General features: G+C 43.2%; 1 protein-coding gene across 1 annotated transcript in view; it reads left to right on the plus strand.

Annotated features, from left to right (window-relative positions):
- Positions 1-26,900, plus strand: part of Sec24d (SEC24 homolog D, COPII component) — a 97,235-nt gene that overhangs the window by 1,327 nt on the left and 69,008 nt on the right. The window contains exons 2-6 of the mRNA XM_034499565.2: positions 883-1,042; positions 6,861-6,990; positions 19,178-19,326; positions 22,015-22,290; positions 22,582-22,715. Of these exons, the coding sequence (XP_034355456.1) occupies positions 925-1,042; positions 6,861-6,990; positions 19,178-19,326; positions 22,015-22,290; positions 22,582-22,715 (807 nt within the window). The 5' untranslated portion in view covers positions 883-924. The remainder of the gene's footprint in view (positions 1-882; positions 1,043-6,860; positions 6,991-19,177; positions 19,327-22,014; positions 22,291-22,581; positions 22,716-26,900) is intronic.

Here is a 26,900-nt window from a genome sequence, read left to right on the forward strand (position 1 = left end):
AGGACAGCCAGGACTACGAGGGAAACCTTGTCTCAACAGAAAACAACCAACCAACCAACCAACCAACCAACCAAAACTGTCTTTTAGAAACTTCTCTAGAGATATGTTTTAGCAAAACCTGGAAGCATAAAACTGTAAAGCTAATTGGGATTTGGGCTCTGAATAGACTCAAGATGGGGATGTTATATTTGTGATTGTTTATGACTACCCACGTATGGAAGTTTTTTTTTTTTTTAGTTCCTTAAATATAGGTGCTTATGTTCTTAGAGGTGTGACGTCATCAAGTCTGAAAGAAGCCCTAGCATCTTGGACTGAGAGGGTTGGAGCAGCCACTGGCTTGTCAAATTATGACTCACAAAGGCTATTATCATGTCTATCTCAGGTTCTATTTGTTGGACTATGGCTTTTTCCTTGTCTTAACTACAGATTAAGTAGACTAATTAGAAGGGTACCAGGGAGATCCAAGTCACGACGCATCTGTCTGCAGACCACTTGTAACCGTGGCAGTCAGTCACTTGAATGGCATGGTATACTCTCAAATTGTGACCATGGAAACCACGATCCAGAATTGTAGGAATACTAATGAGAGACTGTTTGAAGAATTCAGGCTTCCAGGAAAAAAGTGGTTTGCAATTACTATTCAGATTGGTGCCTGCGAAATTTCCTGGGACCACTGAAGTGATGATGTTACTGAATTCCTTAAGCCGTATCCAGGGGATAATATTATGATAAGTAGTGTTGTAGAAAATGAAGATTATTTCCAGAATGGACACATTTACTTTTCTTTAAGAAATCCAAAATGTTTCTTTCATTGCATTTATATTTTTAGTAGCATTAAATATCTGACATCTTCTTGCTAACTTTTCGTCTTTACTCTTGCAGGGTTCTTCTGCAGTAGTTGTCCTTTGGAATGATATTTTCATAATGAGCCAACAAGGTTATGTGGCGACACCCCCCTATTCTCAGTCCCAGCCTGGAATGGGCATTTCTCCCCCCCACTACGGGCACTATGGGGATCCATCCCATGTATCCTCTCCGCCAGGTAAATTATTCTTTTTACTTATATATGATTATTCAGTCCTCAGGCTTAGAGACATGGGTTATTCCTAGTTGGCAGTCATTAAATGAAACCACAGTTTGACATAACATCATCATTTGGAAAGCCTCGCACAGCAGAACACGTAAAGCACACACTTACCTCTCAGATCTACTTCTTCAGCCCAGAAGTCTTTCCTATGCCTGGACCAGTGTTTCCTCCAGTTCACCTGCATGCTCAGGCATGGCATACTCATTTAGAGTGATTTGATCTCTTTCATTGAGCCTACTTTTTACTGGTACTCCCTAACACATAGGAGCATCAGTTATTAGGGTCGATACCCAAACCTTTCATTATTACAAAACAAAAACAAACTAGCTGTGGGGGCACATGCCTATAGGCTTATCACTCAAAAGATAAAACCAGGAGGGTAAAGAGTTCAAGACCAGTGTTGGCTAGATAGCAAGTTCAAAGCCAGCCTGGGCTATATGGGACCCTATCTCAAGGAAACAAACAAAAACTCCAAAATCAAGACAGAAGAGTCACTCTCTTTTACCTAGTCCAATCCAGTCAGTCTACCAAAGGTTTACTTTAAAAAAAAATTTTTAAAATTTTATCTTAAATGTCTGAGTTTTTGCCTCCGTACTTGTATGTGTACCACCTACCCGTCTCCCAGACTTGTTTTGAGCAGTCACAAACTTCTTTCCCACCTCTTTCCTCCCTCCCATCGTATTACTGGGTTTTTTTCAATCCAACCCAGGTCAGAGATAGTCTCTTCCCCCTTAGGCTTCTGTCTGGCATGGCCTTTTGACAGTCTATCAGCTCTTCAACTGGAAGGGTTTTTCGTAATGAGCGAGTCATTTGGCTTAAAACCTTTAATGACTTCCCTTTGCCTCTCTTTATACATTAAGTTCCTTAGGCCTGCATTATTTTATCCTTTTTCTTCTTCTCAGTTCACCTGCCCTATCCCATCACCCATTGCTCCACAGATGCCAACTCACTGTCACTGGAGTGTGGTTTACATCCGGTGCCTGATAGCACCCTGCTCTGCCACAAAGAGGATGGTCCTTCATGTTGTCTCCACAGCCCTCTGTCTTGTACCACTTCATACTTTAACAGGCAGCTCTGACCAGATGTTTCTCTAGTTCACTTATACCTTGTTTCCCTGTTTCATCCTCCTGACACTATGCTAGACTTTAAACCATCTTCTATACTGTTGTACTAGGGAGAACCAGCTAAGTGGCAGCACTTGCCTAGCAAGCATGGGGCTTGGGGTTCTCCTTCCCAGTACCAACTCACAAACTCACAAACTCTATACACACACACACACACACACACACACACACACACCATTGTATGCAATTTTTTTTGTTTTTTTCTGAAAGACAGCCTACTTGTGACTTTTTGAAGAATCTGTTCCACCAGAATAGTGTCATACACTCTTATCTCCATCTACTGATTGTGTTTTTGTAATTTTTGTGTTACATAGTAACAAATTTAAGGAGTGAACAAAGTACTTGTCATAAAACAACAAATACAATAGTCTCGATCGCAGTCCATAAATTACTTAGTTATCTCAAGGACAATACAGTACACAACCTGACAACTGCAGTTCGTGGGTAGAAAGGAAGCAGAAGGTGTCAGAGAAGCACACAGTGGCACCAAGAGAGAAGTACCAAACTCTGAGATGGCATCAGGGACAGAGCATCCTCTTAGAAGAATGACCTGTAGACAGCATAAGAGCAGTGAGAGGTGTCCTTAAAGTACAAAGTAATGGAGCCATATCAAGGGTGCCACTGAAGTGAGTTAAACCAGACAGGGTCACACTCCAGTGTATAGTACGCAAGAGCTACAGTGGAAATTAGAGGGCGTGGAGGGGAAACAAGGATAGGCGTACTGTGTCAGGCGCAGGGTTTCTAAGTCTTAGCAATCTTAACATCTGGGGCCAACTCTTTCACATGTGCGCTCTCTCTCTCTTTCTCTTACTCGTGTGTGTGTGTGTGTGTGTGTGTGTGTGTGTGAGAGAGAGAGAGAGAGAGAGAGAGAGAGAGAGAGAGAGAGAGAGAGAGAGAGAGAGATGCCCTGTGCATTTAGCAGCATCTGTGGTCTATGTCTACCATATTCTACTGGCACCTCCTTCTTTCTCTGGGAGTTTTAGCAAACCAAAATGTCTTCACATTTTCAAGTGTCTTTTGAGTGGCAAAATCATCTGCTGCAGGAAGCAGAGAGGCCAGACCTGCCAGGCCTGCGTGGTGTGGGTGCTACCGCTGCAGAGTTTATATAGATAGCCACAGGCTCAGAGCTTTGGGAGCACTGGCCGTTAGGATTCGCATATGGAACAGTGAGCTCATATTTGTTTTGTTTTAGATGAAGATTTTTTTCCCCCACTAATGTTCTTTGATTTTTGGAGGTATTTTGGAGGGGGGTGGGTTTTTTTTTTTTGCTAGAAATAGGATCCAATTTAAGGTCTAGTTTTCTGTGATGCTGTTTTGGTCACAGTCACTCTGCTGATAACAGAATCTATTGTAGTGGAAAGGGATTTGTTAAAAGATGCCAGGAGACAAACAGAAAGGCAGAGTCACAGGCTTATGGACTTCTTATCTGGTCTATAGAGATGCATAGCCCACACAGGACCATTCTATCGAAAGTCACTTCCTCCTAGGCCAGAAGGATAACCACAGAACTGATCAGAGCTCAAAGTGTTGCTTTGCATTAAAAAAAAAAATCCAAATTGTAGAGGACCCTAGGAATGGAGCATCTATGTGTCTAGTTCAGGACCATATATGAAGTCAGGCCTGAGGGGACTGACACTCTTGCAGAGTAAACTAGCCCATAATGCTTGCGTGTTAAAGATGGCTTGTGAGTTTTGATACTTTCCTGTGGTGTAAGTGTAGTTCTTTCACTTGCTGTGGATTTCCTTCCCTCCTGAAGTTCCCCTCATGCTCTAAAGAGCCTGATTGTCTCTGTGTCTGGTCACTTTTGAGAATGCCAACTGTGTGGCCCATTGAAGACTCTGACTATGCATCACCATGATACTGCTGTCCCTTTGCCCTGGGGATGGAGACCAAATGATATACCAGACTTTGTAGTTGGCCTCCAACCAATCTGGATGGCAATTTTCATTCTTGTCACTTTACCCTGGCACTGTGTCGTCTACCCGACCCTTTGTCTGCCCTGATTAGGCCGTGCTCTCCCAGACCAATGGTCAGGCTCAGCTTCTGGCTAGAATCCCATATCTTGTCTGCTAGTCTAAAAACTCCCCATCCTGAAGGTGCATCTCAAGAGGTCTTTCCTCACTGATTTTTCCAGGAATGGTTAGAAGGCCATCTGGATTTTGTAACTCTGGTCACATGTCAGAGTCACTATTTCTAACATGGTTTTGTTCTCTATGAGTGCTCTTAGTGCATTGGAGACATGCTAAATGCATGTTGAATGAGTCTTGAGTTGTTGTTCATGTCCAGAAGTAAGAGGGAGAACCCATCGTAATGTGACGGATACAGGAGAATTGTCTTTCTGTGCTTCTGAACTGTTTTTTTTTTAAAGTCTCCTGCCAACGAGTAGGGGCTAGTAAAAATGGCCACTAACCTGCTACCCTGGTTGGGTTTTTTTCTTTGTTTGCTTGCTTCTGTTTGTTCTTTGTATTTTTGATACAAGCTAGAGTTATGTGGGAAGAGAAACTGCAATTGAGAAAATACCTCCATCAGACTGGTCTGTAAGCAAGTCTGTAGGGCATTTATCATCATCATCATCAAATGGTTGATGGGGCGGGGGGAGCTCCCAGGCCACTGTGGGTAGTGCTATCCCTGGACAGCTAGTCCTAAACTGTATAAGATAGCAGATTGATCAAGCCATGGAGAACAAGCCAATAACTAGTCCATGGCTTCTGTTTCAGTTCCTGTTAGTATGTAGCATTCCTCACTCAGGCTGTGGTGTGGGCCAGTGATCTCATCTGTTTAGAAGCTAAGTCAGGGACCCTGAAGTTAAAAGTGTGTCTGGACTGGAGAGCAAGTTCAAAGGCAGCCTGGACAGTTTAGTGAGATTCCATTTCAAAATGATAAAACATAAAAAAGGGCTGGGCTATGACTAGGGCCGTTACAGGGGCTTGCCTTCTGTGGGGGGTCCTGAGCTCCGGCCTTAGCACAGGCAGTCTTCACTTCCATGTCTCAGGCTTGAGGAACAGAATTTTGGTAGGCATTGAGTCTATAACCACAAAAACTACAGCTGCAACTATTGTGTGTGTTTGATTATCCAAGGATATGGAAGTACCTTCCTGAAGGTACAGTGACAGTCTGACAAGGTCTTCCTGGGTGACTGCAGGCCATGCCATCATTTCCTGTGTGTGTGTGTGTGTGTGTGTGTGTGTGTGTGTGTGTCTGGTAACTGCAGGAGGAAGGGAACAGAAACTAGGTGTTGTGTAGAAGAGCTCACAAGGCACAGGGACGAGGGTAGGGCCAAAGGTCAAGTCGATTGGGCTGGGTAGAGGAGATTTCATTTTTATTTTACCAAGATCAAAGTGAGATCCTCAGAGGAGGTTACTTACCCGGTGCTGAACAGCGGCTAGTTAGTCCCAACAAGGCTTAAGGGTCTCCATCACAGTGTTTGGGTTATCCTCTGCCAACTCTGCTCTGGAAACAAGAGAAAAATGCTTGAAAACTGTTCCAAAGAGAAACCTTTACGTGCTCTGTACTGGCTACCTTTATGTCAACTTGACACAGGCTGACATAGGGTTATCTGAAAGGAGGAAACCTTAATTGAGAAAATGCCTTTGTAAGATCCAGCTGTACAGTATTTTCTTAATTAGTGATTGATGGTGACGGGTCCAGCCCATGGTGGTGGTGCCATCCCTGGGCTGGTAATCCTGACTTCTATAAGAAAGTAGACTGAGCAAGCCATGGGGAGCAAGCCAGTAAGCAGCACCCCTCCATAGCCTCTGCTTCAGCTCCTGCCTCCAGGTTCTTGCTCTGAGTGCCTGTCCTGACTTCCTTCATTGATGAACAGTGAGTGATATGGAAGTGTAATCCAAATAAACCATTTTCTCCTCGACTTGCTTATTAGTCATGGTGTTTCGTCACAGCAATAGAAACCCTAACTACAACACTCCCTGAGGAGCTACTGTGGGAAAGTGGTCACTTCAAGGAGTGTCCATCACTGGGTGTTTGATTTCCACATCCTCTGAGTGCAATGACTTAAAACCCTGCCTCACCTGTCTCAGGATTTTCTGGAGTAACATGTTGGAGTAACAGCCTGCTCTCCAAAAGCACTGTTAGGGTTTTTCTTGTATGCATTTCAGATGCTCTACTAGCCTGCCATCTGTTTTACTGAGGGTTTTTTTTTTTTTTTTTTTTTTTTTTTTTTTTTTTTTTTTTACCACTTTACATTTTTTGTTTTTCTTTGTGTGATCTAGTGTTTGTGAGATACTATGTTCTGTTAAGGTACTTCCACCACATTCGGAGTTTATTTCCTTTATTTAACTTTCCATTTGTGTATGTGTATATGTATATATGTATATGAATATATATGTATATATGTGTATATATACATATATACATATATATTTGTATATATATACACACATATATATATATTTGTATATATATTTGAATATATTTGTGTATATGTATATTTTTGTGCTTTTAATCTTTTAATACTATTATTAACAGGTAATAATAGCCACTCTGGAGAGATTGGTTAAGGGAGGTTGGGAGGGCTTTGTGTCTATCCTTTGGTTTCTGTCTCCCTTTACTCATTTTAACGTTAATCTTCCAGCTTTATCATCTCCCTTTGTACTGTAACATTCCCATAACTCTGCTCCTGTCTGTTGCAGGCATGATGAAGCCATCGGGGCCTTCGGGAGCCACTGCTCCTTCGGGGCTGCTGCCCCCAGGCCCTTTACCTCCTGGACCCCCTCAGTTTGGCCCCAATGGAGCCCATGGCCCAGGCCATCCTCCTCAAAGGTGAGCTAAGTACATTTCAACCCTTATGTGAATATGCCCTAAAATATTCTTCCAAAGCACCCTCTAAACTTGCATGTTTCTTGGTTGAAAGGTTAATCTCTTGGTAAGTTTCATATCTTAAAAAAAAAAAAATGTTTACTGGAGAACTGCCCTAGAAAACAAAGCTCTTGGAAAAGCCAGTGACAGAAGAGTTAGTCTGTATTTTAAAACATAAAAATGACCCGTGTTAATGCCATGTATTTTAGTTTGGGGTTATAGTCAGCATATTTTGTTTAAAGTTTCATATTGGTCCTTTAGACACTCAGTGTCTATATATCTTATAAAATATTAGATTATTTTGGGTATGGTGGCACATGTCTTTAATCCCAGCTCTGGAGGAGCAGAAGTATGCAAATCTCAGGTGAGCTTGAGGCCAGCCTGATCTGCATGAAAGTATCAGGCAGTCAGGGCTACATAATAACACCATTCCCCACCCTCCTCCCCTTCACACCCCCACTCCCAGGTCTCAGACCAAAACAAAACACTAAAACAAGACTTAGAGCATTCCCTTCTCCAGAGCTTCCCCACACACCTGAGCATGCGCTTAATAAAAGTTTCAAAATCAATCGGGTTGAGGTCAGTGGTAGAGTTTAAGGGTTTGATAGAGAAGGAATACATGGGCCAGCCAGTGAGGGACTATGAATTGGCAGGCCTGCTGTAAAAGCAGCTCAAACAAACAAACAAACAAACACAGCTTCTGTTTGTTTGTAATGAATTGAAAAAGGAAGTCAGAGGCAGGCCTTGGAAAGCCAAGAACTATACCCCTGGGATATTTACAGCCTGTGACCCGTAAGGGACTATCACCTGGGATGGAGCCAGCTATACACCTCAAGGCTCAGAAATCCCAATATTATTGTTCCACAAGCCGTGTCACCAGCCACAGTCCAGCTCCTAGTTGCATTTACCTTGGAACTGCTCCCAGGGTGGCCCCAAGGCCCCATTTCCTAGTTCCTTTCCCAGGTTGTCAGGTGGAGTGGGGGGGTGGTGGGCACAGGAGTAAGTCTTTAGAGTGAACCTGCCTCTTTGAGGAAGGCTGTCTGTTGTTCCTGGGTAAGACAAGGGAGGTTCTGACATCATCAGCTAATGCTCTTGTGGGGCTTCTGAGTCGGACACTGCTGGATATTGTTTGTTGTGGTAACTGCCACCAAGATGTAGCTATGGGATCACAGAGCAGCTTCACACAGGAGACAAAACATGGAGTTTAATTTGTGAGCATGCCTGTGGCTTGAGCACAAAGCAAGGATGCAAAGGTCTTGTTGTGACCTGACCTTACTGCCTTTAGTCTCCAGAGCATGATGGATGGGCAAGGAGGGGGTCACAGTGCTGAGGACCACTGGGTACAGTGGTACTTTACTTAGCACTATGGTATACCAAGGCCAGAGGATTGTCATGAGTTCAAGGCTAGCCTGGAGTATGTAGCTCCAGGCCACAGCCTGGACTGCAGAGTAAAATTCTGCCTTAGGAACCCAAGAATAATCTTACTTAGCTGTGGATCCTGCATACTGTACTGTCAATCTGCCAGGCAAGGTATACCCACTGGTGCATAATGACATGCCTGTTATTGGGGAAACCAATAGCCTTTTAAAAATTGGATTTGAAGCCTACTCTGCAAAGGACATCATGGTGGCTACTGTGAAGCTGGTTTAAAGCCTGTTTGTTCCTGGCGAGGTCTCTCTAAGGCATAATCTACTATTGTTTTTCTAAACGAACATTTAGGTGAAATATTTTCTAGTATTATAATGAAAAAATATATATATATAATGTAAATATAAATGTATGTTTATATTTATAAGACTGGTGCGGCTGTAAATTGACAGGCCTCTTGTAAAAGCAGCTCAAGAAATATAGCTTGTGTTGAAGTTTGTAATATGTTGAAAAAGAGAAAGTCAAACACAGCCCCAGGAAAGTCTTGGTCAGAAAAGTCTCCTTTTGATGGGAGAGAGGGGGTGGGGGACACGGGATAGGACATGACAATACAGAGACTCATAACTGAGCAGAGCAGGGATATCACCTCTTCCTAGGTTCAGCAAACACTGCAGGAGAGGGCGTGAAAACACCGTGAGAGCCAGAGGATGGGAGGGACGCTCTGAAATGCTTTTCTGGCGGTGATGTCATCAGTGTAACCATGAGCACACAGGAGCTATGGAAACCTGCACAGAACCAATATAAAATTAGGTCCTCGACATTCTGTCGTGGATCTGGGGGGCACTCCTGAAGTCCTATTCTCCCCTGAGGAGTTGTTGGCAGCCAGTGGTTACCAGGGATGGAGGGTCTGCCATCTTTTTCAGTGAGGTAGCCATTGGTAAGTTGCCCATGCTCCAGGAAATAGCCTTCCACTCTTGTTCATCTGATTGACACAATTAAACTTACTGATTGAAAAGCAATAACCCACCCCCCATACACACACCAGACCATGAAAGCTAGTTGGGAAGAATGCTATGAACAGGAATGGGAGGAGGATAAGAGAGAGGACTAGGAGGTCATATGGTCACAGTGCATTGTGTAAATATATGGAATTGTCAAAAATGGTTTTGAGTTTTAAAAATATCTTAAGGAAAAAAGAAAGAAAAAAGTAAGCAAGACAGGATAACAGCAAGAAAGAAAAAAAGAAAGGAAGGAAGAAAGAGAGAGAGAGAAAGAAAGAAAGAAAGAAAGAAAGAAAGAGAGAGAGAGAGAGAGAGAGAGAGAGAGAAAGAAAGAAAGAAAGAAAGAAAGAAAGAAAGAAAGAAGGAAAGATGCTGAAAACCAAGAGGTAGCTTCTGCCTCAGTAGCAGGGTGGCCTGGGGTGACATGAGGAAGTAATCGTGTCAGTCCAGAAGAAGGAAGAAGAACCAGGACAGTTCATTACTGAAAACTCCCTCACTGCTCTTTCAGGACTTTGGAAAAAGAATGCAAAGATGGATTCAGTGGTTTTGAGAACAAATTTGGTCACTGGTATTGGCCTAAGTGATGGATCTCTTTGATGTATTGTCACTCTGGTAATAGCATCATGAGTCCAGCAGAGGGCTGGCATCCAGAGGAGTAGAGACCCCAGGGACAGGCCATGTTTGCCAGGCCTATCTTAGGGAGTTTTTGGCCAAACAAATTCTAGTCACATGCTGCATAGACTTGTTATCCCCATGTATAGTGTGGTCTACAAGTTATAATGAAGCTGAAAAATTCCTGGGGCTTAATACACTACAGTATCTGAATGTCACCACCCCAAAACTCATTACCCATGTTTGAGGTACTGCTGGTGTTCACTGCTGGACAGAGCCCTGGGTCAGGATGCAGTGCCCACACTAGGTCAGGTGTTTTCCGTAGTACTAATCATTATTTCAGAGTGTTCTTCTACTTAGAGGGGGCTGTTGTGACTCACTGTGGTGTTAGCCAAGGAGCTACTTCACTGCATCGCTTGCTTGTATTCTCCCCTGTTCACTTTCACTTCATTTCTTCCAGTGTTATTTTGCTCATCCTGGATCTAAGAAGAGCAGGATATATATACCCTATATCCTAAGTGTATGGTAGGCCCTTCTGTTCAGATTTGTATACCTCCTGATGTCTGTACAGTAGCAAAAAAAAAATCACCCGGTGACACATTTCTCAGAGTGTCCTGTTGTTGACTGGTATGTAACTAACCTAACCTCTGTCTTTGCTTTCTTATCATTCATAGTTAACCTCTCTAGTACACGTCATGAGGATTTTGCATGCAAACTACCTTGCACAGCACGCAGTACTCATTACAGTCCATAGGCTCAGGACATGTCAGCAGCTCTCGGCGTCATGCCGTATCATTGGATAGAAAGTCCACTTGCTGCTATCTGTGGATTGCCCTCCTTTAGTCTGGTGTCTCCAGGAAGCTTGGTTTCAGACTCTACTTCAACTCTGATTGCAAAGAAACACAGTTAGGTCCTATACTTCTCCCTGCACAGTTTTTACTGGGTACAACTTAACTACTGACCTAAAAGTTGGAAGTAGGTTTGAAAGCTAGAAACATCAGGAGGGAAGCCTAACCTTTCAAGCTACGTTTCCAGGTTGCCTGTTGTCTGCCCCATGGGACACGTTTCTATACACAAAGGCAAAGGGCACAGTGATCTTGAGAGTGAGTCACACTAATCTGATGACAGAGGATGTCAGAGAACAGATATGTGTGACTTTCCTTTCTCTCTCCCTATGTCTCTCCCTTCTCTCCTTTCATTCATTCCTCCTTCTCTTCTTTGCATTTTTCTTTGATGATTTAAAAAAAAAAACATTTATGTATATGAGGACATTGTAGTTATCTTCAGACACATCAGAAGAAGGCTTCAGATCCCATTACTGATGGTTGTGAGCCACCGTGTGGTTGCTGGGAATTGAACTCAGGACCTCTGGAAGAGTAGTCAGTGCTCTTAACTGCTGAGCCATCCCTCCAGCCCATCATTTATGTTTTAAGAAACTTTTCAAAAATAAAATTTTAACATTGTTTGAGAATATCATATACATATATACATATACACAATATATCCCATCATCCTCCCCAACTCCTCTCTGAACCCCAAGGACCCTCCTTATTTCTTTGTTCTTCTTCTTTTTTTTTAATCTCACTGAGCCCAGTTGGTACTGTCACTATGTCCATGTTTGAAGGGCCATCCACTAGAGACAACTGACCAGGGGCCACTTCTCTGAAGACGACAGCTCCTCCACCAGGGAGAGGCCCTGCCCCTCCCTCATTTGTGATGGACTTTCTTGGTGGATGGGCTTGACCTTGTGCAGGCAGCTGCGGCTGTTGTATGTTCCTATGTACAAATGGCTCTGTCATATCTAGAAAACACTGTTTCTCAGCAGTTTCCCACACCTTTAGGTTCCTACAGTCTTTCTGCCTTCTCCTCCACAGTGATCCCTGAGCTTTGAAGAGAGCAGGCGTGTTACAGATGTCCCCTTCAGAGCTGAGCGCATCATAGTCTTTTTTCCCCACCCTTTGACCCATTATTGTTAGTCTCTCTGTTTAACCTCTGTTCATTGTAAAAGGAAGCTTTTCTGACGAGGTCTGAGCGCCATGTTGACTGACCCATGGGCATAATTATAAATATATTTAGAGGGCATTCTGATACTATGTCCATTTAGAAGACAATAATAGTAGGCTCACCCCTGAGGCTGTGAGTTCTCTGACTATGAGGTCTTGGTCATATTTACCATACTGAGCATTTGTGTCTTCCTGAAGGGCAGGCCTTCAATCCAGTGGTGCTTGGTTTCCCTCATGACACTTAATGCCACTGTTGTAAGCATGAGTACATCTTACCGTCTTCATCATTACTGTAGTCCACTGGGTTGGCAGCTGAATAAGACTGTTGCTGACTCCTCCTAGCTGTCTGCATAGCAATGCCTAGCACTGTGAAAGCCAAAAGGGAGGGAACGTTCAGTTTAGTGTCAGCTTGGTCTTTCCATGTCCTGTGACTCAAGTATGCTGTATCTATAGCAAAAGAATCTTACTATGAAGCTCTGCAGCAATATCACTGCCAGGAAGAGCAATAGCCTGTCTTATTTTGGAGGTTTTATGAGATGTCCCTGACCAGCAACTTGTACCTAAAATTTGCCGTCAAGTAAATGCAAATTAAACTACCATGAGACTTCATTTTAGCCCAAGCCAGGCTGCCTAAGATCAAGAAAAGAAAGGCCAACAAGTTCTGGAGTGAATGTGGGGAAAGGAGAAGTCATTTCTCCTTTGTTGGTGGGAGTGCAAATTGGGAGAGCCATGGAGAGCAATGCGGGTTCTTAAAAAGCTAGAAATGAACAGATCTACCACTTGACCCAGCCATACCACTCTTGGGCGTATACTCAACCGAGTCTGTATCCTAATCCAGAGCTAGAAGCTTATCCACATTAACTGCCGCTCTTCTATTCATAATAGCCAGGAGATGCCAATGGCCTAGATCTCCACCATCTGAGGAATGGGTAACGAAAAGACAAAACTGATGCAGAGTGGAATTTTATTAGCTGTAAAAAAAAAAAAAAAAAAAAAAAAAAAAAAAAAATGAAATCTTCAGGTAAATGGGTGGAGCTGGATATAATCATTCTGATTGCAGTCACCCAGACCCAGAAAGACAAGTGCCACATGTCCTCGCTCATATTTGGAAGCCAGCTTTGGATATATATATATGTGTGTGTGTGTGTCTGTGTGTGTGTGTGTGTCTGTGTGTGTGTCTGTGTGTGTGTCTGTGTGTGTGTTTAAATTGGAGTACTTCAGAAGCCAGGAAATTAGAAAGGGGCTCTTGTGTTTGTGTTGAGGGGAGAATAATGGAGGAGGGACAGTCACACACAGATGGTAGGGGGGCAGGTAAGAGAACGAGAGGGGAAATATTTAAGACGGGAAGTAGATAGGAGAGAGTCCAGGGCAGAGGGAAGGGTCCGAAGAGAGACAGATAACACTGAAGAGCTTTGGAAAGGCTATATAAAAACCTACTGTCTTAGTCATTGTTTGATTACTGTGTAAAGACATCATGACCAAAGCAACTCTCAGAAAAAGTTACCTCTCCCCAAAGCCAGATCTGCTTCAAGACTCGCCCACAACCTAGAAGTAGTCTTGCCTCCCAGAAACAACCCTGTGTTCCTCTACCTTGACAATACCTGGGACACTGCACTTGGGTAGATTTTTGTTTTCAAAGACAGGGTTTCTTTGTGTAAGTCTGGTTGTCATAGAACTTGCTCTGTAGGCCAAGCTGTCTTCAGATTCAGAGATCAGCTTCCTGGGTGTTGGGATTAACAGGTGTGCCCAACTTTCTTGGCAAGTCTTAGTCAGGCAGGAGTCATAAAACACTCTTAAGCAGGACAGATCTCTAGAGTTTGTTTATGAAAGTTGGCTGGAGAAGGAAGTTGAAATGAGGGGACTGCATAGAGTTTGATCCATTTTCATCTTGTCAGGAGCAGGTGCCATAAAGGCAGCCACTGGAGCAGAAGTTGAGAGTGCTACATTTGGATCCACAGGCAGGGGTGGGGGTAAGCAGTGACCAGACAGACAAACAGATGGGCAGATAGACTGGGCTTTTGAAACCTCAAAGCCCACCCTCAGTGACAAACTTTCTCCAACAAGGCCAATTTTCCTAATCCTTCTAATCTCACCAAAGAGTTCCACTCCTCAGTGTCTAAGCATCAAATGAGCCTAGGGGGCCATTCTTATGCAAACCACCACACCTACTATTTTAAAAGCTTTCTCAAAACAATTATATATATAATTATATATAACATATAATAATATATAATAATTATATATATATAACATATAATATATATATGTTATATATATAACATATAATATATATAACATAATAATTATATAACATATAATAATATATGTTATATATAATAATATATTATATATTATATATATGTATATATACATATATGTATATGTATGTATATATGTGTATATATGTATATGTACATATGTGTATATATATATACACACACACAATTAAATAAAATGCCAATTACTGGTGTGACTTGCTTTCTATTTTTTTAACAGTCATTGTGTAACAGCTGGTCTGTAAGTGATGATCCTCCTGCCTCACCCTCCCTAGTGAGGGAGTTCAGGCATGTGTTCCCACAGCTGACTGTGTAATCTTTCTTTGTGGGTGGCAACACCTCATTCTCACATAGAGGCTGAGTCCTGGAGATAGGACTTTTGCCAATTCAAACTCAAAGAGTTACCGTGTTGACTCAGTGTGTAAATATGTCCATGATTTTTTAGAACAGTGATATTTTGGGGTTGGAGAGTCGTCTGAGTTATTTAAAGGCACTTGTTGCTCTTACAGGAGACCTATGCTTGGTTTTCAGTACACATAAGGTTGCTCACACCCATACGGAACTCCAGGTCTGGGGCATCTAATATTGTCTTCTGATCTTCATAGGTACCAGGCATGTACATGGTACAGGGAAAACATTCATACACATAAAAATAAAAATGAGTAGGGCTGGAGAGATGGCTCAGTGGTTAGGAACACTGACTACTGTTCCTCAGGACCTGAGTTCAATTCCTAGCATCTATATCAGGTGGCTTAAAACTGCCTGTAACCCCAGCTGCAGGGCATCTCACACCTCTGACCTCTGTGGACACTTGCAGTTATGTGCACATCCCCCTCAACATACACAGAATTGAAATAATAATAATAATAATAATAATAATAATAATAATAATAATAAAATCTTATAAAAAATCTTAAAGACCTGTTATTTCAAAAGAAGTATCTGATAAAATCTGAAAGTCATACCTAGTCATTTGTTCTTTTGATCATGGCCGAGGCAGGACAACTGTTTAACTTTACAAGTATGTCTAAAGTTTCCTACCTAAGAGATCTCTAGATGAGATTAATCTGTTAAAATTTATACCTTAAAAGTCAGTAGTTTCATCATAAGGAAAAAATGACGGCTAGTCAATTGTAATCCCTCTACTTTGATGAAGACATAGTGAGTTAGGGAACGAAGGAGACCCGGCTTCCCAAACTGTATTTAGGAGATTCCACTAAGACACTGGTTGCCGTATAAACAGAGGTAAGGATGAAAATAAGGCTAGGCTTTGTTTGTGGTGATGAGGCTTGGCTCCCTGGACTTGCACATGCTAGGAAAGTGTTCCTTCACTGCGTTAAATCCCCATCCTTTCTTTAGTGCCTTTCCCCCCTTTCTTTTGTGTGTATGGGTGGTTATTACAGTCAAGTGGGTGCTGGTCCTCTGCAAAAGCAACGAGTTCATTTAACCACTGAGCCATCTCTTTAGTTCCTCCTTAGTGTGTTTCAATATGGGAATGATAGGGCTTGATTTTATCCTCTCTACAGGCTTAATATTTAAAATGCAGAATTTGTTTCAACCAGATCTTGAATAATTTGCTACTCTAGTTTATTTTGTGCTGCTGCTACAGAAATCTGATACTAGGCATTACAAAACGCAGGCTTGTATTTCTTACCAATTTGGAGACTACAAAGGCCAAGGTGGAGGCCCTAACAGTCTTGTTGTCTGATGAAGGCTGCTTGCTGCTTCCAGCATGGTGCCTTGAGTACCAGAGAAAGGACCAAGTACCTGCCAGACCTGCTTTGGAAAGGAGACCACATCCCATTGATGAGATGGGCTCCCCTGTAGCCTCCAGATGCTGTTACGTTTCAACACTAGAATTATGGATGGGACATGTTTAAACCATATTGACATCTTATCTCCAAATATTGACAAACTTTAATGAAGGGTTCCCTTCTTGACCCGTTTATTTCCAACTTAAGAATGGGAAGCACTTGAACAGAGAAGTAAATCCACATCAACACTACCAAGGTTTAAGAGTAGATTGAGACAAATTTTTGGTAATTATATGACTTTTTAAAGTGGGTACTTGGTGGGAGCTCTCTGTTCTTTTCTGATATTAAATGAAACAGTGAATGAAAATCTGTATCTGAGTATTTCTTAGTCCTTTCCAAATATAACTCTGGTTTGTCATTTTTAACCACAATGTGTCGTGGTAGGAAAAGGTTTATCTCTCCCACTTGCTTTCACAGTTTGAAAGTGCAGAGGGGTTGGGAGGAAGAGGCAGGCTGCTGGTGGCTCCCCAGGCTCCAGCTGTGGGCTGGGTTTGCTACCTCTGATAGCCATACTGTGTGCAGTGGCTACCTCTGATAGCCATACTGTGTGCAGCGGGAGAGTAACAAATAGGATGTTTTTTGTTAAGTGCCCTGATTTTTCTTTACCTTTTGTATATAATAGCATGGCTTTGTTTCATTTCTATTCTAAATAATTTGAAAGTGGGGATTACATTAAAAATACAATATGTTTAAGACTGAGGATGTTTAAGCTTGTCAGAAAGAGATTATTTATAAATTTTGAAACCTAACTCCCAGTGCATAAGAAATGTACAGTAAGTAGGTACCTATGGGTTAAAGTAATATCTGGTGGTTGTACAATCTCTCATTCTGTAGTTTAAATCTTTAGTTTTTAAAAAAATTTTGAGAACATTTGTTTATGTGTGCAGCTATGTGCACTGGGTGCCAGCAGAAGCCAAAAGGCATTGGATCTCGTATAGATGGAGTTTCTGACACTGTGAACCACCTGATGTGGGTACTGAGAATCAAACTGTGGTCCTCTGAAAAAGCAGCACGTGTTTTTAACCAGCAATCTCTCCAGCCCCAAATCTTTAGCCTTTGTTAAAAGTTAAACCAAACAAACACCAGAGACTATTTATGTCTCTGCCCCCGTATGTCTTTGCTCTAACTGAAATGGCTACAAAGAAAAAAAAAGTGAGCCATGGAATTTTATATTTAAAAAAATTATCTTTTGTCAATCACTTCTGCAAATTATTTTTGGGTCTCAAACAATTATATGCACTTTCCCCATTTAACTGCTACTTACCTATGATTATATATCATGTCCAGAGTCTGTAATACACTTCAGTTATCTATAACATTACTCCCTGTGACAATTCCCCATGAGCTGCAGGGAATGAAGTGTCAATTCTTGACAAAGCAAAGAGAAAATGTTTCTTTTTATGTAGCAGTGAATTTACCAGTCAGATCTTTAGGCGGCTCTTGAAATCATTTGTCAGCCCCAGACAAGAGTCACATTTCAAGCTGCATGGTTCACAGCCAGTATCCTGAGTAAAGAGAGACACAAGGAAAACTTACTCTCAAAAGGTAACCTTTGGGCCAAGAGGGCTCAGTGCTTAAAGGCAGATTCCAGGAAACCGTACAACCTAGGCTTGATTCCAAAGACCCGAATGGTGGGAGGAGAGACTCCTGAAAATTGTCCTTTGATCTCTCACCCTGCACTGTGACGTGTACACACACACACACACACACACACACACACACACACACACACACAATGTAATATAATACAAATTTTAATTACCTTTGTAGTTCTCTATCTCTATTCATTCTCTTTTCCTAAATATATTGAAATCGAAGGGCACTTAATCTAATTATGTTGATTCTTCTAAAATTTTTGGCAGAAAGGCATTTTTCTTAGGAATATTTTGGGATTAAAACTGCTTTAACAAATTATCTGCTGTAGACATGCTTGTCTTGTGAGGCACGTGGGATAAGTTGTCTGCCCTTCCCTTACTTAGGACAAAGTGTGTGATAACCGTTCTGAAATAATTAGCAACATGCACTTGGAGTGATGTCTTGAGGAGTTTTTTGGTTTGTTTGTTTAAAATAATTATTCAGTTTGGAAAATAACAAGATTAGGGAGTACACTGTTGCAGCAGGTGTGCCCCTGAGACCCTAAAGAGGCTGCCCCCCCCACCTCCATCCTCCTCCACCCCCCTGTGTTAGAAATGAGCTGTGGATTTCTCCTCAGCCACCAGCTCTCTCAAATGGTTCCTAGCCTCTCCATGACGATGGAAGTCAAGACGCAGTAACAGAGAGAATGGGCTCTGGTTCCAAATAGAGACTTTGAAAATAAAGACATCGTCCACACGGCCTGGGAAGCCTCAAGTTTTACTCCCAATTCGAAGTTAGTAAGAAGAGAGTCATAATGACTCCTGGGTAGTCATTAGCTTCCTGTGTTGTATCGCCAGAATGGGACCTCTGCTCGGGAGCCATTGTTTAGCTCCAGACAGTGACAAGGACACACGGCAGACATAGTTTTAAACTACATGGAAGGGAAAGCAGGATGAAATTTTTTAGAAAACAGAAACAAACAAACAAACAAACAAACAAACAAAACCCAACTTCAAACTTAACTGCAGTGTTGCAAAGCTATGGCAGACCCCCTTGTGTATGGCGTGCCCTGCTGAGTTCAGGATGTAAGACAAGCCACATTCTGTTTAAAAACTGGGTCTGAATGATCACAAAGATGCAGCCATAAACCAGGGGTTCTTGGTTATTGACCCCGTTCTTGTTGTTTTCCCCTATTGATCAAGTTTAGTGTATGTGAAGCGGCGCTGGGCTCATCTTTCCAAAACTGACTTCCAAAGGTGGCTTTGTGTTCATGTTAGAAACTTTTCTCTACCTCGCCATAGGAAATGTGAGTGGAAGTGGAAGGTGCTGTCACTTGGGTTATTTTGAACTCTTATCAAGATTAAATATATGATGCACAACATCATTCATTTTTCTTACCACACATAGAGGGCTTGTTTGATTTAGAATATATTTACTATTGTGTAGTGTATGTCGTTTGCTTAAGAAACCCTGTGACGCTATCAATACTTTTTGTTTGTTAGATTTCCAGGACTCCCGCCTGTCAATAATGTGGCACCCTCTTATGCATCAGGCCAGCCCCTGCCACAGTCATCTTACCCAGGTCCTGGGTCCACTTCCTCTGTCACCCAGCTGGGCAGTCAGTTCAGCTCCATGCAGATCAACAGCTATGGTAAGTGTGAGTTGTCACTGTTCATTCATGGTGCCCATTCGGTGTTCTCTGTGCTCCTGGAGGTGAACCCAGAACCCCAGACATGCTGCTGGGGGTGAACCCAGAACCCCAGACATGCTGCTGGGGGTGAACCCAGAACCCCAGACATGCTAGCTACCAGGGACCACTGAGCTACACTCACACCTCATCATTTCTTCTTTTTTTAAGGCAGACATAACTCTGGCATGACATGTTAAAATGCTACCTTGTGCATAAATTTTTGATACTGTGTATGGCTCTGGTTAGGTTTCTCCCGTGCATGTTGCAACTATTTCAATATTTCAATTGAAGAACCCTCAGAACACTGTACATTCATTGCTGGAACAATAAACAACAAAAATGCCGACGTCACAAGTAAGCATTAAACAGAGTAATTATCTGAGGCATGGTGAGGGTAGTTGTAAAATTGAATTCTTTTAATACGTGACCTCCAAATTAAAAACAAAATGCTTATTTTTTCAGAGTTTTAATTCTGTGTTTAGGTCATTGGAAGAATCAAATCTCAGATGCCACAAGCTAGAAAAGAGGAGAGAGCACAAATGCCCACTCTAGTGGCAGGATGGCTCCATGGTATACTTTAAGGCAATGGTTCTCAACCTGTGGGTCAGGACCCCATTGGGGGTTGAACAACCCCTTTGCAGGGGTGGCCTAAGACCATCTACATATCAGATGTTTACATTACAATTCATAACAGGAGCAAAATGGCAGTTATGAAGTAGCAACAAGATAATTTTATGTTCGGGAGCTATCCATGTAATTCCACAGTATGAGGAACTGTATTAAGGGGTTGCAGTATTAGGAGGGTCGAAAACCATTGCTTTAAGGGATTCTTTCCCTCTCCCCTCTCCCTTCTCCCTTCTCCCCTCTCCCCTCTCCCTTCTCCCCTCTCCCCTCTCCCCTCTCCCCTCTCCCCTCTCCCCTCTCCCCTCTCCCCTCTCCCCTCTCCCCTCTCCCCTCTCCCCTCTCCCCTCTCCCCCCCCCCCCCCGCCCCCTTTCCCCTCCCCCTCTCCCTGTTATTTTTCTATTGTTGTGATAAAACTTTGTGACCAAAAGTAACATTGGGAGAAAAGGGTTTACTCAGCTTATACTTCCAAGCAACTAAATCACTAAGGGAAGTAAGGCCAGGAATTCAAGGCAAAAACTTGGAGGCAGGAATTGATGCAGAGGACCCTGTTACTAGTATTTCCAAGATGCTGTGTTTTCCTCCTACAGCTGAGCTGTATTCTCACAAATAGCCTCTCCTGGGCTCCCTTCAGGGACTCTGCCCCAGTCACATGGTGCTGAGCCTCAGCTTTTCTCCATGACTCCTCAGTCCTGGGACTTCAGGCTCAGTAGAGGTTTCACCTTCATCAGTGTCCTCTCCTGGTCAGTCATTGTGCCAAACCTCAGTTGCTCTCCATGACTCTGTCCTGCCCTCAAAACCATTACTACCTGGGAAACTCTGACATACCAAGTTTGGCTGCCAGCACAGGATACAGCCTTGGTTTCCTCTAGACCACAGTCTGTGTGCTGACCCCGAGGAAACACTTCCTAGAAGATTCTGCCTCAGTGAGTTAGACCTCTTCTCAATCACAGCAGATTCTCAGCTGACCAGCATCTGTTATTATTTTTTTTTTTTAAAGCAAACAAACATTCCCTCCCTTAGTCCAACGGCTCTGGTTTCTCGTTAATTACAACTGGTTCTTCAGCTCCAGCTGATACCATGGATTCTTAACATGAAAATATCACACAAATGTCCCTAGTAGGGTCTTTGCTTTTCTCTGAAACTTCACAAGTCAGGTCTTAGTCGTCCGCATTGCTTGCAGTGTTATCTTCTGAGTTCCAACAGAACATCTCACTGATCCCCGAGACCTCAAAGGCCTTCTCACCCCAAAGTTCAAATGCTATGACAATCGGGAAAAACAAACAAACAAACAAACAAACAAACAAAAAAACCCCACATGGTCAGGTCTGTGACAGCCATACCCTACAACCTGCTTCCAGTTTATGCCTTAGTTGGGGTTTTGTCGCTGTAATAAAACACCATGACCAAAACCAACTTGGGTAGGAAAGAGTTTATTTTGTCTTACAGCTTGTAGTCAATCATCCAGGGAAGTCAGCGCAAGAGCTTGAGGTGGAAATCTGGAGACAGAGACTGATGCAGAGGCCATGGAGGAGTGCTGCTTACAGCCTTACTCCTCACGGTTTGCTTGGCCTGATTTCTTACAGAATTCAGGAACACCCACCTAGGAGTGGCACCGTCCACAGTGAGCTGGGCCTTTCCACATCACTCATCAAGAAAATGTACCACAGGCCAGTCTGGTGAGGGAAATTTTCTCACCTGAGGTTCTGTCTTCTAAAAGGACACGCACACACACAAATACTGAATCTTTTTAAAACAGAAATTCTTTACTAAAACTAGAAGTGTTGCTTCTATGCTCTTCTACAATGTTCTGTTTGGAAAAAAAAAAAAAAAGATGGTGCCAAGTAATATTTATATCACTTTCTGTGGGATAATTTTAATTTGTGGAAACCACATATATAAATATGTAATTCATAAACATGCCCTATTGATTTGTGTATGGAAAATAAATGTCTCTGCCATATGCTCTGTAGACATCAGAGCTCTGAGAAACATGGCTATGAGCCGTGGCCTTCTCTCTTCCCCAGGTACCGGCATGACTCCCCAGAGCCAGGGTCCGCCTGGCCCCCAGGCAGCAGGCGCCTTCCAGGGCCCACCACAACCTGCACGGCCATCTATTCTGCAGCCAGGGCCTCAGGTTCCACCACCACCCCCCACCGCCCTGAACGGCCCTGGTGCCTCGCCTATGTCTCCACCAACTCACAGGCAAGATGGACTCCCTGCGCCGGCTCCTCTGAATTCACAATATCAGCCCCCACCTCCACCAGGCCAGACCCTGGGTGCTGGCTACCCTCCACAGCCAGGTAAGGTAGACAGGGTGAGGCCAAGGAGGGGGGTCACCTGGGGGTGTCCTTAGAGGAAATCAGATTTGTTTCTGTGTCAACTGTGAAAGGACAGTAAGTCTCTGGATAACATCAGAAGAGCAAGTTAAAGGGAGTGTAGGGACTTCCTTTTAGCTTCCTGCTTTATTTAACAACACGAACTTGGTGGCATGTTTGATTCAGCAGTGTGATATTGTCAGGGAGCTTTACGCCTGGGTCTGGAGACTGTCATTTCTTTCTTTCTTTCTTTTTTTTTTTTTTTTTTTTTTCAAGCAACCAACTATGGACCGCAGATGGGAGGTGCACAGCTGTCTTACCCAGGAGGCTTCCCTGGAGGGCCTGCACAGATGGCTGGGCCAGCACCTCAGCTCCAGAGGAAGCTGGATCCGGACTCCATCCCCAGCCCTGTAAGTGTCCTCTGTCTCCCACACAGAAGCTCTTCCATTTGTTAGCACTGAGTTCTCTAGGGCCTGTAGAAGGTCTGGGACACTGGCCACAGGAGGAGGCATCTGTTCTCACCTGTACTTCTGGTAGAGGGGTTCTGAGGACTAAGAGGGAGGGCTTGGCCTTCTGATCAGGGAAACAAATGGTAAGCCACATTGAACTGGAGACAGATACAGTGAAGGGTGAAGAATTCTGGCTGTTTTCATAATTCTATGAAGTTGAAGATTTGTGATTAAGTAGCAAATCTGTATAACAAACCTTACAGTACATTGAAAATTCAACTGTAGCAGCTCTTAGTACCTTTGTTTATAGCTCAGTATCTCTTCCGGCTTGAATATGAACGATTGCTCTGGGTGCCTTGTTCCCAGTCAGGTGCTGTTTTGGAAGGTTCAGAGAACTTTAGGAGGTATGACCCACCTGGAGGAAGTGAGCCTTTGGGGTTATATTGTTCCTATCCTGTGGGGGTTTGAAGGACAATATTCCCTAGAGGATTATGTGTTTGATTATTTGGTCCCCAGCTGGTGGCTCTGTTTGGGGAGGCTTAGAAGGTGTGGCCTTATTGAAGGAAGTGTATCACTGGAGTGGGCTCAGCCAGCTAAAGTCCTTTTCCTACTGCGGTTGGTTTACTCTCTCTCTCTGCTTTGTGCTTGTGGTTCAAGATGTGAGCTTTCAGTTTCCTCTGCCTGCCACATTTTGCCACAATAGTCCTGCTGTTATGGACTCTAGCCATCTGGAACCATAAGCATAAATAAACTCTTAGTTCTATAAATCGCCTTGCCCAGGGTGTTTGATCACAGCAACAGAAAAATAATCCATGGCCCCTTTCTGCCATGCCCTCTGCTTGCTGTCTGCTGTGAGGTGTATAGACACAGACACAAAAAATGCCACATAGGCGCTGCCTGCTCCTCCACTAGGAGGCTTTGCCCAAATGCACCGGGCCAAGCAGCCATGGGCTGGGTCCTCTGAAACAGCCAGAAAAAGCCTTTCTTCCATTAAGGTGCCTATGCCAATGACAAAATGTCTTTAACTAAAATACAATTACTTGATTATTAGTGTTAAAAATTTGTTTACCTTGAGCTTATTTTGGATGTGATTTCAGAGAAACCCCCCCCCCCCAACTGTCACACCAAGTCTGTCCCTGTTACAATCTCAGGCACCTTTCAAATCCTTGCAGAAGAATTTCCCAGTTTCCTGGCTCTCCCAGGTTTCCACCTTCCCCTACCCTTTCCCAGATCTCACCACAGGTCATGTGACCACCACATACTCCTGAGAGCATTGTATTTCCATCCTCCTGCCTTTGTAGCTCATTCCCTTCAAGACCAAAGCAACCTCTCTCCACCAGATCTTTCACACCTAACACATTGACTTACAGGCCTCCATCTCTTAACCAAGTGTTTGCGTTTGCAGGTGAATTTGCATGTACGTTTGTGTTTGTGCCTTTGTATTTGTCTGTTGTATGTGAATGTGCCTGGGTGTGTTTGTGAATGTGCATGTCTCTATGTGTGCATGTGCGTATGTTTGAATATATTGTATATAGGTGTTTGTGTGTGCATGAATGTGTCTATGTGTGTTTGTATATATACATGTGTGTTTTTATGTGGGTTTGTGTGTATAGGGGGTTGTATGTATGTGTGTATGTGCATGATATATATATGTGTGTGTATGTGTGTATGTGTGTTCGTGTATATGTGCATGTGTCTATATGTGGTGTGTGTATACCTATGTGTGTTTATGGGTGTGTGTGTGTATATGTATGTGTGTTTGTGCATATATATATATATATATGAGTGTCTGTATATGTGTATGATATGTACATACATATGTGGCTATATGTGTGCATATATGTGTGTGTGTATGAATATATATGCATGTGTGAGGGTGTGGGTTCTTGTTATTGCCTCATACCTCTCCCCACTTAGTGTTAGGCTAGTCCAAGGCTTAATCTTTGGAATGACCTTTTCTTTGTGGACATTTAGTCTCTGTTCTTCATGGAAATTTAGTCAACATTTTTCATCCCCAAGAACAGGCAGTCAACATCAACTGAGAGCATTTTCAGAATTCTTGTTCTTGGGCTCCATTCAGACTGTGGATGGTGGGCACACTAATGAGGGACCATCACTCAGGGTGCTCTCATTCTCAGAGGTTCCAGCAAAAACATGGATCCTCTGTCAGACCTTTCCCCTGAAACCCAGCCCTGGCCCATCTGCCCGCTCCTTACCTGACAAACCTCAGACTCATCAGACACCCCCTTTTCCTTCCTTTAGTCCTGTGATTGATTCTAGCTGTGTTCATCAGTTCTCCCTGGTGCAAGCCTCCACCATCCAGCTGCCTGAGACTCTGGGAGCCTCCTAACAAGCCTTGAAGTCACTGTGCCCAGGCTATCCATCCAATTTAAATCAGAGCAGATCCTGGCTCCAGACAAAGCTTGCCAGCACTCTTTTATAGCTAATAGTCAAAGTTCTTATGATTCCTCGCACAATGCTTCATTGTTGGCCACTTGTGACTCCAGCTCCCTCACAACCTGTGCACACAAATACTAGATGCCTCTGATGTGGTGTCTCCTTGCCCTGTGCCTCTGTTTTAGTTGGACTAGCTCTTCACACATGCCTCGTATAGGCCTCAGCTTGACTCTTGACATTTCTATTGTCTGTATATATGCTTCTTTCGTAGGCCTATGCAAGGCCAGACTTGTGTGGTCCATTTTCCGCCATGTTTTTACTACCCACTCAGTATCCCTGGAGTGACACTAGGGCTGGAGTATCATGCCTGTTCATGTCCACAACATCTAACTGCCTGGCAGAAGGCACATTATTTGTACTGTTATTTATCTGCCACCGTTCTTCTAGACTTAACATCTAGTTTGTTCACTGCTATCTCTAGCACCTAAACAGAACCTGCTGCTCATTCTCAGTGTGGTGGGGGTGAGGTGGGGGTGGAGTGGGGTGGGGGGAGTGAATGAGAAGAAGAAGCAGGTGCTGTGGTTCATCACAAACCTCGCAAGTGTTTATGTGCAAACCAGCCCCATGTTTTTTTATCTTGAAGAAATAACATGAAGCCAGATGGAGCCTGTTTATTTTCCTATGATGAAAACAACACATTTTGTTAATGAAATAAACTCTTGTGGAAAGAACGATTCCATTCTGCAGTCCTGAGTGAGGCACCTAATAGACCTTTGACGGGTGGTCCTAGCCGCGTTATGGCGTTGTGGAAGCTGCACTCCTGAAGGTCTCCCTCACCCACTTCTGCATTGCAGGAGGAGTGTTCAGAGGTTGTATCCTTCCCTTTCCGTTCACCACGCACGATTCAGTTCTGTCCAGCAGCACCGCTGGCTGGCCAGGCACCTTAAGTTGCTTCTCCTTCTGATACGTTTCTCCCAAGAGCAGCACTTCCTTTCCATTCTCTCCTGATTATGTTTTACGGTTCCATGACACTTATGGGAATGATGCCTGTGGCACATCTGAGGGGGAGAGAGATCTGTGTCTTCCGAGAGTTGCTTTGACATCATCGCATGTAACCATGGTCAGCCCACACGTGCAGGTCACAGCCGAGTCACTGTTGGAGTCTTTGCTTATTGTCTCATTTCCGATGCTGTTTTTTCAAGAGTGTGCATTTGGGGGAACCCAAAAGCTGTTTTTAGCAATGGTTAGAACTATTTGATAGTTCTTACACTTGTCTGTGTCTTATTTTGTGGAGTTGTGGATTTAATTAATAAAGACTATTTATAACGTCATTTCTCTGGGTACAGGGCTTTGCCAATTGTAAATGGATAGTTTGAAATAAGGTTTCTGGGACTGTGGACTATTGATTAGTGACTGTGTAGGTTCAGTGTTCTAGGCACACGACTGTATCATGACATTGTTACCTTAGACTTTGTTGGTTGAAGTGATTATACTAAATGCTACCATTTAATAATGTAAAAGTTATTCTTCTTTTGAGTAACCCAATTAGCTTGTGGTTAAATACAGAACATAATTACAGTGTTTTGATGTATCCGCACACTTCTTTTTTTGTGGTAGCATCTTGTCTGTGTCTTGCTGTGGTAGTGATGTCTGGAACACATCCTATATCTTTGTGTTTGTCACCACTCAAACTCTGAGGAAGCCAGACGGCAGACAGATACAAGTTTAAATTCAGGATGGGTCGGTTGC

The sequence above is a fragment of the Arvicanthis niloticus genome, chromosome 4, assembly GCF_011762505.2.
Source record: "Arvicanthis niloticus isolate mArvNil1 chromosome 4, mArvNil1.pat.X, whole genome shotgun sequence".
NCBI classification, from domain to species: domain Eukaryota; kingdom Metazoa; phylum Chordata; class Mammalia; order Rodentia; family Muridae; genus Arvicanthis; species Arvicanthis niloticus.